The sequence below is a fragment of the Odontesthes bonariensis genome, chromosome 15 (genome assembly GCF_027942865.1).
Source record: "Odontesthes bonariensis isolate fOdoBon6 chromosome 15, fOdoBon6.hap1, whole genome shotgun sequence".
NCBI lineage: Eukaryota > Metazoa > Chordata > Actinopteri > Atheriniformes > Atherinopsidae > Odontesthes > Odontesthes bonariensis.
Window position 1 is genome coordinate 37,788,178 of NC_134520.1, and position 14,046 is coordinate 37,802,223.

The 14,046-nt window shown below is 42.8% G+C and overlaps 1 protein-coding gene across 2 annotated transcripts; it reads left to right on the top strand.

The window, feature by feature from the left end:
- The first annotated feature begins 460 nt into the window (after positions 1-460).
- On the top strand, positions 461-8,311 carry LOC142400875 (uncharacterized). 2 transcript variants are annotated; one of them, XM_075486131.1, is made up of 3 exons: positions 461-712; positions 3,187-3,654; positions 5,881-8,311. In XM_075486131.1, the coding sequence occupies exons 1-3, from the start codon at positions 541-543 to the stop codon at positions 7,332-7,334; spliced, it is 2,094 nt and encodes a 697-aa protein (XP_075342246.1). In that variant the 5' UTR covers positions 461-540; the 3' UTR covers positions 7,335-8,311. The 2 variants fall into 2 exon arrangements, with proteins under 2 accessions (XP_075342246.1, XP_075342247.1); XM_075486132.1 differs by lacking the exons at positions 461-712; positions 3,187-3,654 and adding an exon at positions 3,668-4,119 and having other exon boundaries at positions 6,319-8,311.
- The last annotated feature ends 5,735 nt before the right edge of the window (positions 8,312-14,046 follow it).

Consider the following 14,046-nt stretch of genomic DNA (forward strand, 5'->3'; position numbering starts at 1 on the left):
ATGAGGTGGCTCGGGCATCTGGTGAGAATGCCTCCTGGACGCCTCCCCGGTGAGGTGTTCCGGGCCCGTCCCACTGGGAGGAGGCCCCGGGGAAGACCCAGGACACGTTGGAGAGACTATGTCTCTCGGCTGGCCTGGGAACGCCTCGGGGTCCCCCCAGAAGAGCTGGAGGAAGTGGCCGGGGACAGGGACGTCTGGGTCTCTTTGCTCAAGCTGCTGCCCCCGCGACCCGATCCCCGGACCAGCGGAAGATGATGGATGGATGGATGTATGTATTTATTTTGGTATGCTTATTTGTTCTTAATTTATTATTAATGATACTTGTCATGTTTTTGCACTGTGTTTGTATCTTGTAAAGCAAAATAAAGTTGTACTGTATTAAAAAAAAAAAGCTGCAGGCGGAACTAAAGTTAACTTCCTGTTTCCGGTGGGACTGTTTCTCGGTGGGACTTCCGGCGGAAGTGAGCAGCACTGATGCCAGCGGCAGCGTTAGCTCGCTGGTTCAGCAGCCGGCTGAATCTGTGAGTGTGAGCAGCAACAATGTCTTCAGCTCAGCATCTGAGAGAGTTTATCAGCCAGCGGCTCACTGCTGCCGCTGAGGAAATATTCTCCGAGTTCCAGAAAACCATCGGCCGGTACGAGGAGGAGCTCGGCCGGCAGCGCAGGCTGCTGGATGTCACCTGGAAGCCCGGAATAAAGCTCCACACGGCAGGTAATAAAGCTCCAGCTACGGAACCCTTAACTTAACCTAACTGGGATGGCTGAGCGGCGCTTTGTGAAACCCTGAAACGTTTACGAACGCGTCTCCATGGTAACGGCCGCCATCATGTCTTTATCAGAATCAGAATCAGAAAAGGTTTTATTGCCAAGTAATTTTTACATCACGAGGAATTTGGCCTGGTCTGTTTGGGGCCATAAAAACAAAACAAAACAAAAAATATAATAATAATAAAATAATGTAATAAATGTAAAAAATATATGTACAAAGTGTTAGAAAGCTGAGGGTCATTCAGCTCATTTAGTTTAACTCAGCTGTGAGGAGACATCGTTCTTATTTGAACAACTATAAAAAATAATAATAATAAAAATAAATAAAGAATAGGAATAAAGGAATAAAGCTCCACACGGAACCCTTAACTTAACTGGGATGGCTGAACGGCGCTTTGTGAAACCCTGAAACGTTTAGGAACGCGTCTCCATGGTAACACCATGGTGACACCATGGTAACGGCCGCCATCATGTCTTTATTCCAGCTCATTTAGTTTAACTCGGCTGTGACGGAGACATCATTCTTATTTGAACAACTATATAAATGAAAGCACTTTGGATAAAAGCGTCTGCTGAATGCATAAACATAAACTGGAGATTAAACTTTCACCAAATGGAGACATTTTTAAATCCAGGTTAAAAAAAATTCTTTTCTCATGTGTCTATGCATGAAATCTGCATGATATCTTTAAACTTATCTGGTTTAAATTCATTTAAATGATTTTATTTGTTTCTCTTTATATTCTTTTATGTATTTTTAATGCTTCTTCCACTCCCTGCTGGAATGCTTTTATTTTATGTAAAGCACTTTGAATTGTTTGTACATGAAATGTGCTACAAATAAATTTGATTTGATTTGATAAACAGCGACTTTCTCTCCGTGGGTTCATAAACCTAACTACACGCTTCCTGCTCGGCAGCACCTGGGTCCAAAGTGTTCATCCTGCGGATAAACCCAGCTGTTCCACCGTATAACTGTTCTTGGCTCTTGGTTGTGTTGGTCCTTTAGCTCTGCTAAAAAAAGTCAAAGTGGACAAAGTGTGGGAGTGAAAATAAAAGTTAAATAAGGAAGATTGTCCAAAGTAGCTGCTGTCTGTATTGTGGTTGCAGCTTCGTTCTCTAACTTTCAACCAATCAGGGATCGACCAACGCACATCATCACCTCTGAGGTTTATGCTTGTTTTAGTCGATCAGTGATGGTTAAAATACCCAAAATCCTTCACTCTGCAGGGGCTGGGACAGATGTCTTACCGTCCAATCAAAGTGTGGTTGGTGAAAGGCTTCTTTTTTGGTTAATTTTATTTAATCAAACTCTGAACAGAACAAAATTTAGGAAATCCAGACATGTCAGGTGAACATATTCCAGATTAAAGAGCAAAATATGTGACACACTAAGTTAGGAACGAGAAAGAAAAAGATCTGATCAAAGACTTGTTTGAGTTCTAATTATAAAACATGGCCTGAAATTCATTGATCTGCATCTGTGAGTAGATCCTTTGGTAATAATAATGAAGCCATTGTACATCATGTCTGTTTCTTACTGTCATCATAGTCCAGAATATGATGTCATCGTATCCTGTAGAACGGTCTGATGGTCTGATGGATCCAGCAGAGATGTCGTAGAGTTTCAAACACGCAGCTGCTTCTGTCTTTTGTTTCAGGATAAATAAACCCGTTTCTTTATCTGCTGTGTGAGTCACACTGAGTTCAGAAATGAGTTCCACAGAAACCACAGAAGAAGAACATCTGTCCCACAGCGTTTCTGAGATGAAACCAGAAGCAGGTGATAGTTCAGCAGTCTGTCGAGGTTTAAATGTCTTTAAACTGACGTTTTCTTACGTGAATGAGGGTCGGGGCCAGGTTTCTGACCATCATGCATTGCTTCAGTCCAGGAAATCATTCAGTCAAATATTTTGAAGGATGTTTCAGGGCTCCTCATGTCTGTTGTGAGGGACTAACACCCGAGGAAAGGAAACGAGTGGGTGTAAATAAGGAAATGGAAGAAGTTTATCACTTTGGTCACTCTTACTAAAACCTGGTGAGGCTCTGCAGCTGCTCTGCTCTGATTGGCTGAAAGCTTCTGCCTTATTTCTCATTCTCCATGAAACCGTTTTTGTTTGTAGTTTTGGTTCAGAAGTTACTGGAAAAAGAAAGAAATGACTGAACGGCGCAGTTTTATTTATCCTTTTAATTTCTTTTAACTTTCCTGCAGATGTGAAGTTTTTTTTTTTTTTTTTTCTAACCCTAACCCAAATAAGAACATTTTCTCTCTAAGTGTTTCTCTTGCTGGATCAGCGACTTCTGGCAGCTCAGTCGGGTTATACTTCACCTCTCACGCAGTTTTTGTGCTACTTCATCGTGCGATGTCGACTTTTCTTCTACGACCATTAATGAACCTTTTCTCCTGTTTTCATCCAGACCGCCCACAGCAACATGACTGTAAGGAAGAGGACGTTCTCACTCTCCAGCTGTCGTGTAACCAGGAGAGGAACTCCAGTTTGCACCAGGAGGTTCAGACTAGACCGGAATCTGTGGAACCAGAACTTCCTCAAATTAAAGAAGAAGAAGAGGAACTTTTCACCAGTCGGGAAGATGAGCAGCTTGTTCTGAAGGAGGAGACTGATACTTTTATGGTGACTGTTAACTTTGATGAAAGTGACCACAGTGAGCCAGAACTAAACAGAAACCAGCTCCTGTCTCCAAACCCTCCTGTAACTGAGAGCCACCGGCGGGATAGAATCGAGCACGGACAGTCGGGCTTGGTTACAAATGGAGAGCCGGAACCAGAGAATAAACTTCACAGAAACAGGACTGACTTTAACAGAAGTCGCAGTAATAGTGTGGACAACTCACCCGTTTCGGAGAGTCATTGTAATACTGATGCAGGTAAAAAGTCTGTAAAGTGTGATGTGTGTGGAAAAGTCTTTGAATATAAGCATCTAATGAGTACACACAGGAGAATCCACACAGGTGTATCCACACCGTATTCATGCAAAATATGCGGGAAAAGTTTCACCCAGCGCAGCAGTTTGACTTCTCACATTCGAATCCACACAGGTGTATCCACACCGTATTCATGCAAAATATGCGGGAAAAGTTTCACCCAGCGCAGCAGTTTGACTTCTCACATTCGAATTCACACAGGTGTATCCACACCGTATTCATGCAAAATATGCGGGAAAAGTTTCACCCAGCGTAGCAGTTTGACTTCTCACATTCGAATTCACACAGGTGAGAGGCCGTATTCCTGTAAAATATGTGGAAAAAGTTTCACCCGGCGCAGCAGTTTGACTTGTCACATTCGAATTCACACAGGCGAGAGGCCGTATTCATGCAAAATATGCGGGAAAAGTTTCACCCAAAGTGGCAAGTTGGCACTCCACATGAGAAGGCATGGCGACGAGCAACCTGTCAACATTTAAGGAACATTTAAAGACACGTTCAATCTGCTTAAAAAGCACAATCATGCACCCAGATGAGCTGTAGCTTAATGTGTTTCATAATATCAAGATATTTACGATTGCTGTGAGATATAAGTGTCTCCTGTTTTAGAGTAAATCTCCATTAATATTATTTTAGTTGGGTTTGTTTTATTTCCTCCAACAACATCCCATAATGCTCATCTCACTGGCATCTTATTTTTGATAAGGCAGATGCTTGGTTTTCTTTTTTGTTTGGGTTAGAGCCATCATTTAGATTTGTGTTCCTCCACTTAAGTCTCTGAGGTTTGCAAATCATTTCAGTGCCTTAGTGAAATGAGGATTGTGTTCATCAGTTCTCACACTTACTGTTAATCAGCTGACACAGTGGAAATGTGAACTTCCTGTCTGAGTTTGACGTAAATAAACATCTGTCAGAGAACAGCAGGAAGCACGAATACATTTAAATACACTGTGTTAATATTATGGAGTCATACGTAGTTAAAGATGTTCCATGATCTTGGAACTCATAAAAACATGTTTTAGGTTTTTTAACTTCCAGTGGACATTTATTATGAGAAGTGAAAAATGACTAAGATGCTTACAGAAAGTCTGTGTGTGATGGGATTTAATTAAATTTGGATCAGTGACGTCGGTCATTGTGGGAAGTTAGAAAAACCGAGTCCGACTGTGTCAAAGCTGCAGCACCGAGGTCAAATAATACCAATAAAAATAGCTTTTAAATCCCATTTTACACCTGAGCTTTCCCAGATTGATACTTTAACAAAACTATTTTACACGTTTATTAAATCATTTAATTAAAAACAAACTTTTCTAAAATGTATAAACTGGTCTGTAGTCACTGAGTTTAAATATCCATCTAAATATTAACATAAGTGGCAGAAATCTGAAGAGGATGATTCGTAATTTCCATCAAATTTTAATTGAAAAGGTTTAAATTGTGTAAATGGGATCTAAAAGGTGGGTTTGTGCTCATACTGAGATTAAATTGATCGTTTCATCCTTTTTAAAGGGTTTGCATTTAAATTCGTGAAAATACTTGAGAATGAATTAAACTGTTAAAATCAGTCGTGGATTTTGTGGTTGTTTTTGGTTTTACTGTTGATCTGAAGTGCTCAGAGCATTATACCTTATTGTTGATTATACAGTATATTTTACTCTTCTGCTCCATCATAAATGTACAAAAATGTAAAATATTCCTTTTTTTATCTTGCTGTTTGGTGCATCAAAAACATTGTGCGAAATCTTTTATATAATCAATATTTGGGTTTAGAATGAATGAATTACATCTGCTGCAGTTATCATTAGTATTCTCCATTATTGGAGCTGTTCTGTGCATTCCTGAACCCGACAACGGTGCCGATGGACTCATTGGTATTCGAGTGTTTAAGAATTAGGATTCAGAGTAGGAGGCTGTAGTAAAAGGAAGTGTTCAACATGGTTAGAGATGCTCCCTGTAAAAGGAAACCTGTTCAAACCTTCTATTAAAAACTGATATTTTAAATGTAAACTCTGATGATCGCTGTCAGGACTCATTCTGGTGCACCAAAATAATTAAAATGTTAACTGATATGAACAACCTGCTCGTACTGCAGGATCCTGCTGGTGCTTGAAAACAGATTTTCTCCGATGTGACTTTATTTTATACGAACCTCTTCTTGTGTCTTTTCAGACCTCCCACAGCAGCATGACTGCAAGGAGGAGGTTCGTGTTGACAAGCCGCTCTGTAACCAGAAGAGCTTCATTTTGGACCAGGGAGAACCAGAACCTCTTCACATTAAAGAGGAACAGGAGGAACTCTGCACTAGTCTGAAGGACGAGACCGACATTTCTATGGTGACAGTTAATTTTGGCGAAAGGGACCACAGTGAACCAGAACTAAATAGTGACAACCTCCTCATTCAGAACTCTCCTTTACCTAAGAGCCGATATCAGGAAAAAATAAAACATGAAGAGTCGGGACCATCTAGAGCTGGAGAGCTAGAGTCAAAGAGTAAACATCAAAGAAACAGAACTGACTTTGATAGTATGGACAACTCTCCCATGTTGGAGAGTCATTGTAATACTGATACAGATAAAAAGTCTGTAAAGTGTGATGTGTGTGGAAAAGCTTTTAAGTACAAGTATCTCGTGAGAATACATAAAAGAATCCACACAGGCGAGAGGCCGTATTCCTGCAAAACTTGTGATAAAAGTTTCTCCCAACTTAGCAATTTCACATACCACATGAGAAGCCATGCAGGTGAAAAGCCTTATACCTGTAACACCTGTGGGAAAAGCTTCATTGCTAGTGGTCAGTTGACTGCTCATATGAGAACCCACACAGGTGAGAAGCCGTATACTTGTAACACTTGCGGGAGAAGTTTCAGTCAAAGTGGTAGTCTGACAGCCCACATGAGAATTCACACAGGTGAGAGGCCGTATCCCTGCAAAATGTGCGGTAAAAGTTTCCAAAGAAATGATGACTTGTTGAGCCACATTAGAATTCACACAGGTGAGAGGCCGTATTCCTGTAAAACATGTGGTCAAAGTTTTAACAAAAGCTGTAATTTGACTGTCCACATGAGAACTCACACAGGTGAGAGGCCATATCCCTGCAAAATATGCGGTAAAAGTTTCAAAAGAAGCGATGACTTGTTGAGCCACATCAGAACCCACACGGGTGAGAAGCCGTATTCTTGCAAAACATGTGGGAAAAGTTTCACCAAACGCTACCATTTGACTGCCCACATAAGAACTCACACAGGTGAGAGACCTTATTTCTGTGAAAGGTGCGGTAAAAGTTTCACAAGAAGTGATGACCTGTTAACGCACAGTAGAACTCACACAGGTGAGAGACCGTATTCGTGCAAGATGTGTGATAAAACCTTCACCCAAAGCTGTCATTTGGCTGTTCACATGAGAACTCACACGGGTGAGAAGCCCTATTCCTGTAACACCTGTGGTAAATGTTTTTCTGAAAATCGTATTTTAACCGTCCACATGAGAACTCACACAGGTGAGAGGCCGTATTCCTGTAAAACATGCGGGAAAAGTTTCACCCAAAGTAGCAATTTGAGTGTCCACATGAGAATTCATGCAGGTGAGAAACTTCTCCCTAACAATGACGTGTTAGACGATGTTTAAGACTCATCAGCTCATCCATGTAATGTACTCTGTCTTGTTAATTATAAGAAAGCTGAAGTGTTTTTTGTTGGATATGAAATAGAAGCCTTAAATATTTATGAATGTCTCCAACGTTTTTTTACAGTTGAAATGGAATGTTTTTTGACTATGTTGTAATGCCTTCAGTGCAAAAAGCATGATGATGGACAGCTTGTATTGTCTGTTTCTGTATCACCTTTGTTTTTTTTTTATAAAACCGGAGCTTTATTTTCTTTCTTGCTAAACTAACCCAGTTTTCCGTCTCAGCTTCATTAACTTAATTATCTGATTTTTGCATATTCTTTTCATGCCTTAGTTGTGACGATTGTTTATCATTCTTGCTCTTTTAATTGAATTAAATTAAACTCAGTTTTATTTTTATCGCGCCAAATTACAGCAAATGTCATCTCAAGACACTTCAATAATTTGACTCAGAGGACGGCTACCTAAATTCTACTCCAGTAAAACTTGGCTCTCTTGTTTACAGCACTATAGTTTCAATGCGTACAACACTGGACAATGTTGCCCCTTTACTTAAAGGCCAACTTCCATCGTCATTTCATTAATACTGCTGTGTTCACCATTGTTACTGAATGCATTAGGCGTCGGTTCTGTTTAAAAAAACGTTATGGTTGCTTTGTTTCAAGCTGTTTTTGTGGGCAGGAAGAATGGCTTGATGACAAACGACAAGGTTTTCCGGTCCTTCTCATGCATATCCGTGACGCGATAATGAGGCGTCTCTGATTGGCTCCCTCCCAGGGTGGCCGCGGGTCCTTAAAAAGTCTTAAAAAGTCGTAAATCAATTTTCCTGAAAATAAGACCTTAAAAAGTGTTAAATTGTCTTAAATTCAGATTGCATGGGTCTTAAATATTTGTGTATTTTTCTTTTTGCTCTAAAGGAACAGTATTTTATTATTATTTTTTTATATATATATTTACTTGATTTTATAAGCATTTGTTCATGGGACTTAAATGTTCTGAAAATATTGTAATAAATTTAATTTAGGACAGTGATGACATTTTTGTGATCTTTTCGCATGACACACATTTAGTCGATGTTCTTAAAGTCAACCGTCATTTGTCATTATACCATACTGTCAGTGTGTTTACTTGGTATTTCCATTGTACGTTTGGTCTTAAATTTCATTTAGAAGTGGTATTACAGGCATGCAAACTGGTAAGGGGTGAAAAAGGTGACAAGGGTACACGGACACACGGCACGCGCGGAAAAGCGGAAACATGAGACGCATTAAGTTGTAAATTATACAAAATATATATTATGTCCCATTTGCATTAAGTAGAGAACAGCTGTGCAGCATAAAAGATGAATTTATAGGTACAGTAGGCCTATCAATTGCATTTACTGTACTATTATGTGTTTGATATATAACATCACAGGTCTTCAAAAACATTTAACTGTAGTATCATACATTTAATTACATTAAATTTAACGAAAAAGTTAGTCCCATGGTCCTTAAATGGATACTACAAGTATGTAGGATTAAAAGTTTAATTAATTACTGCCCCAAGACAGCCTATGCTTAGTAATAGCCTGAACGATAACTCTCCCGACCACTTTCGCGGTCCGCTGTCATTAAACCATTAAAGTGAACGTTTGGCATGCCGAGCCAAACGAGCTCCACGGGAAAAACTTATATCAGCAATTCACTTGACGTACCGCCAGAGACAAATTTGTATCGACAGCTGGCACTCTAACATGAAAAACATTCTCGCGGCAAGCTTAGTTAAACGGCATTTTTTCATGACAGTGTAAGTTTTGAGACATGCATGCCACGAGCACTACGTAATCCTACATTGTGCCCCTTTTAACTTCGATTGATGGTGCATCATACTGGATGAACACGAGTGCACCTGTAGGCTGTCATCATCAACGGGGGTGTGGGCGAACAGCGAGGGGATGGGGGTCGCACTCTCAAATACGACCTGTGGCAGAGCTCTCCGGACTCTGCATTGATAAACTCACGACGAATGAAACGACCTCCTCAAATGGGCAAAATGTTCCCTTTCCGTGATTATCGGAGGGTATTATAAAGGGGCATACCTCGTTAAAAAGCCAAGTCCGGCGACAATTAAGGTCTCCATTGACGTAGGCTAAAAGTATTAGCAAAGCCCTGAACTTGTGTGGAAGGCGCTAGTTAGCCACTCTACAGTTACCTCGAGTAGCACTAACACAAACAGCGTTCTGTGAGGCGGTGAAATATCGAGGAATTGTAGACTATTTCAAGTCTGTTATCAAGACATTTAGCTGACACTTGTATCAAAGACACTATTAAAAGCACATTAATTGATCTAACGACACAATTCGTTATGAAGACTATTTCAGGACATCAGTCAAATTGTAGCATTTTAGCGTCAAAGTTAACAACTGTAAACATTAATCCCTACCTGTCCTTGTCGCAATTTCCACCGTGTGGGGTCGGGGTGGGGGTGGGGGGGTGGGGGTGAATAGGGGTTCGCCCTCCTCACTTCTGATTGGTGATAGTGCTTCTCTCACACGCCACTCTTGTCAGTCATTTGTTGTCACGAGAAGAGAGCGGCGGTGATAGGTCTAGTGTTGTTTTGAGGTTCACAGTTCCACTCGCTAGTTGACATGCTCACCCCCCCCTCCCCCCCATTTTTTTTTCTCCTCGGATCTACGCGATTCAGAAGAATGACCCATTTTGATTTCAAAACGGCGAATTTCGCCGAAAGGTGGCAAGTTTGCATGCCTGTATTAAAAGGTCTTAAAAAGTCTTAAATTGAACTTGTTTATACCTGTATACACCCTGCCCTCCCATGAATGAATGAATGAACCCCCCTCCTCCCTGCTCTGTGTGTATCCGAGAGCAGCAATCAGCTGATAGCTCGCTCTAACTATGCTACTCGAGTTTCGCCGCTTGTTTTGAAAACTTTTGGAGAAAAAACATGTCTTCTGAAATACAGCCGTACATCTATGACCCTGAATCAGAGGACGAAGGGGAAGTCGAGGAGGAACAACCGGTTGCTCTTCGTTTATCAATGAGCGTTTCTGACTGGTAATATTTGCACCTCAAAAGTTTCTTGTCTATCGTTATGCTTAGCGTTTTAACAATTGCTGCTTTTTAAATAATAATAGACAAATGTTTTGACCGAGGGCTGATACTTTACGCTGTTAGTCTTTGCAATCTTTCAGTTTGTTGATTTTATTAGCCTACTTTGCCAGAAAGGCTCATCTTCCTGCTAAATTCCTCAGCTAAACTAGCATGCCAATCTACACATTGAATATCAGATAACAGTTCACTTACCAACACAGAATGATCATTCGGTAATAGTATTTCCAATATGAGATATAAATGGTCTAATACGAGTAATGCTTGTTAGGTGCACTTGCGGGAACTGTGAAAAAATGTCCACGGAAGAAGAGAATGTTTGCTGCCGGGAGATTCCCCAGGTATGTAGACTTTCGCATCTGTGGATTAAAGCTTGCTTACTATGGTAACTGACCTAGAGGTTAAGTTACCTCTCTTTGTGAAACAGGCTAGAGTTACCCCTCTTTCTCTGGGTTTAGTTACCTCCCTTTGTGAAACGGAAAACTCAGTTTCCCTCATTTCAGGGTTAATCTACTCAGAGTTTTCACTAAACCTGCTTCGTGAAACGGACCTCTGTACCCATAACACAGGCTGCCACGGAATGAAATTAACATGCTGGGTTTGTAACAAAAACTTGGATGCAAAAGTTAACAATCAACGACTTGCCGCCTGTGGGCTGGTGCCTGTTCTTCGTGATGGTATAGACCCAGGTCGTAGAAACAACTTTGTAGCAAAACCCCTGCTGTACTCGCCCAAGTTTTTGAAGTCGCTGTCCAGGAAATGTGTGGAACACAACACTAGCGTCTTGTTAAACTTAATTTGTTGTGATGTTCCGTAAATGAACTCCAGCCATCTCTTTCTATCATCCTCATTCTTGGGCAACATATGCATCGACGATGCCTGATTGCCACAGATCGCACACGTACGAGTATGTTCCGCCATGCTAATAAAAAGTTAGCTGATTAGCTTCTCAACTCCGCAGGCAGCGAGTTGCGTGTCTTCACTAGTACCTGTACTTATCCATTCCGTCCGAGGGGGGCGGGTTTCCATGGGCGGGCATAATCCCAAGTGGGCAACGTCTTTTTTCAGTGTGACGTAGAATGTACAGGCTTTTCTGATTCGCTCCTGGCTCTGCATTGTTTATGTAAATTTGGGAAAACAGCCTGTGGAGGTGACGCAACACTTGGAAGCCTAGTATGTGTATATAACTAGGGGTGACCCTCCCTTTTTCAGAAGGAGCGAGTAAAACCATTTTTTAGTGAAAGTTGGCCTTTAAAAAAACCTACTCTTGACTCAGAAGTGTTAGCTCATTATAGAGTGTGAGTGTGTGATGGCGCCAGTTTGTTTGGCGATTCGTCTTCCTCGGGCGCTCTGTTTGATGTTTGCTGCAGCCCTGATCATTTTCGGATGTGTCTGCTCTACTCCACTACGACCATCAAGCCTTGCTTTACATCCGCGACCAAATTCTCCGTGAGGCTTCAACAGCAAGATCCGAACCAGGAAATTGGATTACACCACCCCCTCCAGTACTGACAGGTATCCCAGCTTACCTGCGTCGTTCGCCCGCAGCCCGACCACGGAAGAAGCGCTCCAGGAGACGTGGTAGGAGAGGAGGCCTGCTGGTGAAACTCAAGATCCATCTACTCCCAGGCTGAACTGCTGCCCGGCGTCTAGAGCGATGGCTCCATCCTGTCTCGCCTGCTACTCCTGTTGAAGCCTTCCCTGACTGTGATGCTGGTATATTGCCTCGTCCGCTGTTGTTCCCTGCCCCGCAAGCCGTCCCGACAGCGCTGTCTGGACCACATCGTCCTCAAATCCCCACTCGCTGGCGTTCCATGCGTAGGTGCAGCCGTGGCGCAGATCTCTCTAGCCTTCGCCCGCTGAAGCGCACTGGACCGTCGGCTAGCGGCGAGCTAACCCTCCAGATGGCCCTGTTAAACGTACGGTCCCTGGCGAACAAAACTTTCATGCTCAACGACTTTTTTATCTCTCGGGAACTGGACTTTCTGTTTCTGTGTGAGACCTGGGTCTCTACCGGCGAAAACTTGCCGTTCTCTGAACTCTGTCCACCGGACTGCAACTTCTTCAATTCCCCCCGCACTACTGGACGAGGCGGAGGTGTTGCCTCTGTTTACAAACGGCCTTTTCACTGTCGGCAGATTCCACACCCTGGCTTTGCTAGCTTTGAGCTGCAGCTGTTTGAAATAATTTTATCTTTCCCCATTTTGTGTGCAGTTGTATATCGCCCTCCTAAATTCAACAAAGACTTCATCCATGACTTTGCGGACTTTCTGTCTGGGATTATGGTAAAATATGATCACATAACAATATGTGGTGATTTTAATGTTCATGCTTGTTGTGAGTCGCATCCTCTGTCCCGGGACTTTCTGAACCTCCTCGACTCTTTTAGTCTTAACCAAGCTGTCACCGGCCCAACACATGAAAAGGGTCACACTCTGGATCTTGTGCTATCCTATGGTGTTTCTGTCAACATAAGCGAAATCTGTGCAATGTCTTTCTCTGATCATTCCCCAATTCTGTTCACTGTGTCAGTCCCACATTCAGGTATTTCCCCTAGTAGTTCCAAACGGGTCTCGCGCATGCTAAACGCGTCCTCGGCTGGGCAATTTTCAGCCGCCTTTAATGACTCCCCCTTGTGTAGCCCGTCATTGGGCCTTAGAGCTGACCTTACTGCTGATGAGCTCCTCTCCATGTTCTCATCAGCCTGCACTGGCATTCTGGATTCCATCGCCCCTCTCAAGCCCAAACGCACAAAAGCACAGCCTACACCTTGGCTCAACGATGAAACACGTGACCTTAGACGCGCGTGTAGACAGGCTGAGCGCAAATGGAAAAAGGACCGCCTCCACGTGTCCCTCCAAATCCTCCGTAGCTGCTTGGCGGATTACCACCAATGCGTCAAAACCGACAAATCCCAGTACTTCTCCACCCTGGTTTCCAACAGCAGTCACAAACCCCAGGTTCTTTTCAATACTTTAAATTCTCTCATTAATCCCCGTAATGCTTCCCCTGTTGTGCCCTCACCTGCCCTCTGTGATAGCTTTCAAAAATTCTTCATTGACAAGATTGGAGCACTGAGGCCTTCTGACACCTCTACCTCCCTACCCCCCTACCCCCCCCACCCCACCCTCCGCCAGCCGTCCTCGAGCAGTTCGAGCCCTCTTCACTGTCCTCCCTCTCCGCTGCAGTCAGACATCTGAAGCCCTCCAACTGCCCCTCTGACTGTCTACCGCCCCGCCTTTTCAAGGATGCCTCCGTTTTTGTCACAGTGGCCCCCTTCCTTCTACTGTTCCTCAACGTCATCCTGTCCTCTGGTTGCGTCCCAGCTGCCTTCAAGCATGCCGTGGTGCAGCCATTACTAAAGAAGCCAAATCTCGACCCCTCTATTCTGCCAAATTTCAGGCCTATCTCAAAACTGCCTTTCCTGTCTAAAGTCCTCGAGCGTGTAGTTTATGTCCAGTTGCAAGCCTTCCTAACCACAAACTCCATCTTCGAGAAATTCCAGTCTGGTTTCAGAACAGCCCACAGCACAGAGACTGCTCTCCTGAGAGTGCTAAATGACCTGCTCCTAGCTGCTGACGGAGGTTGCCCTGTGATACTTGTGC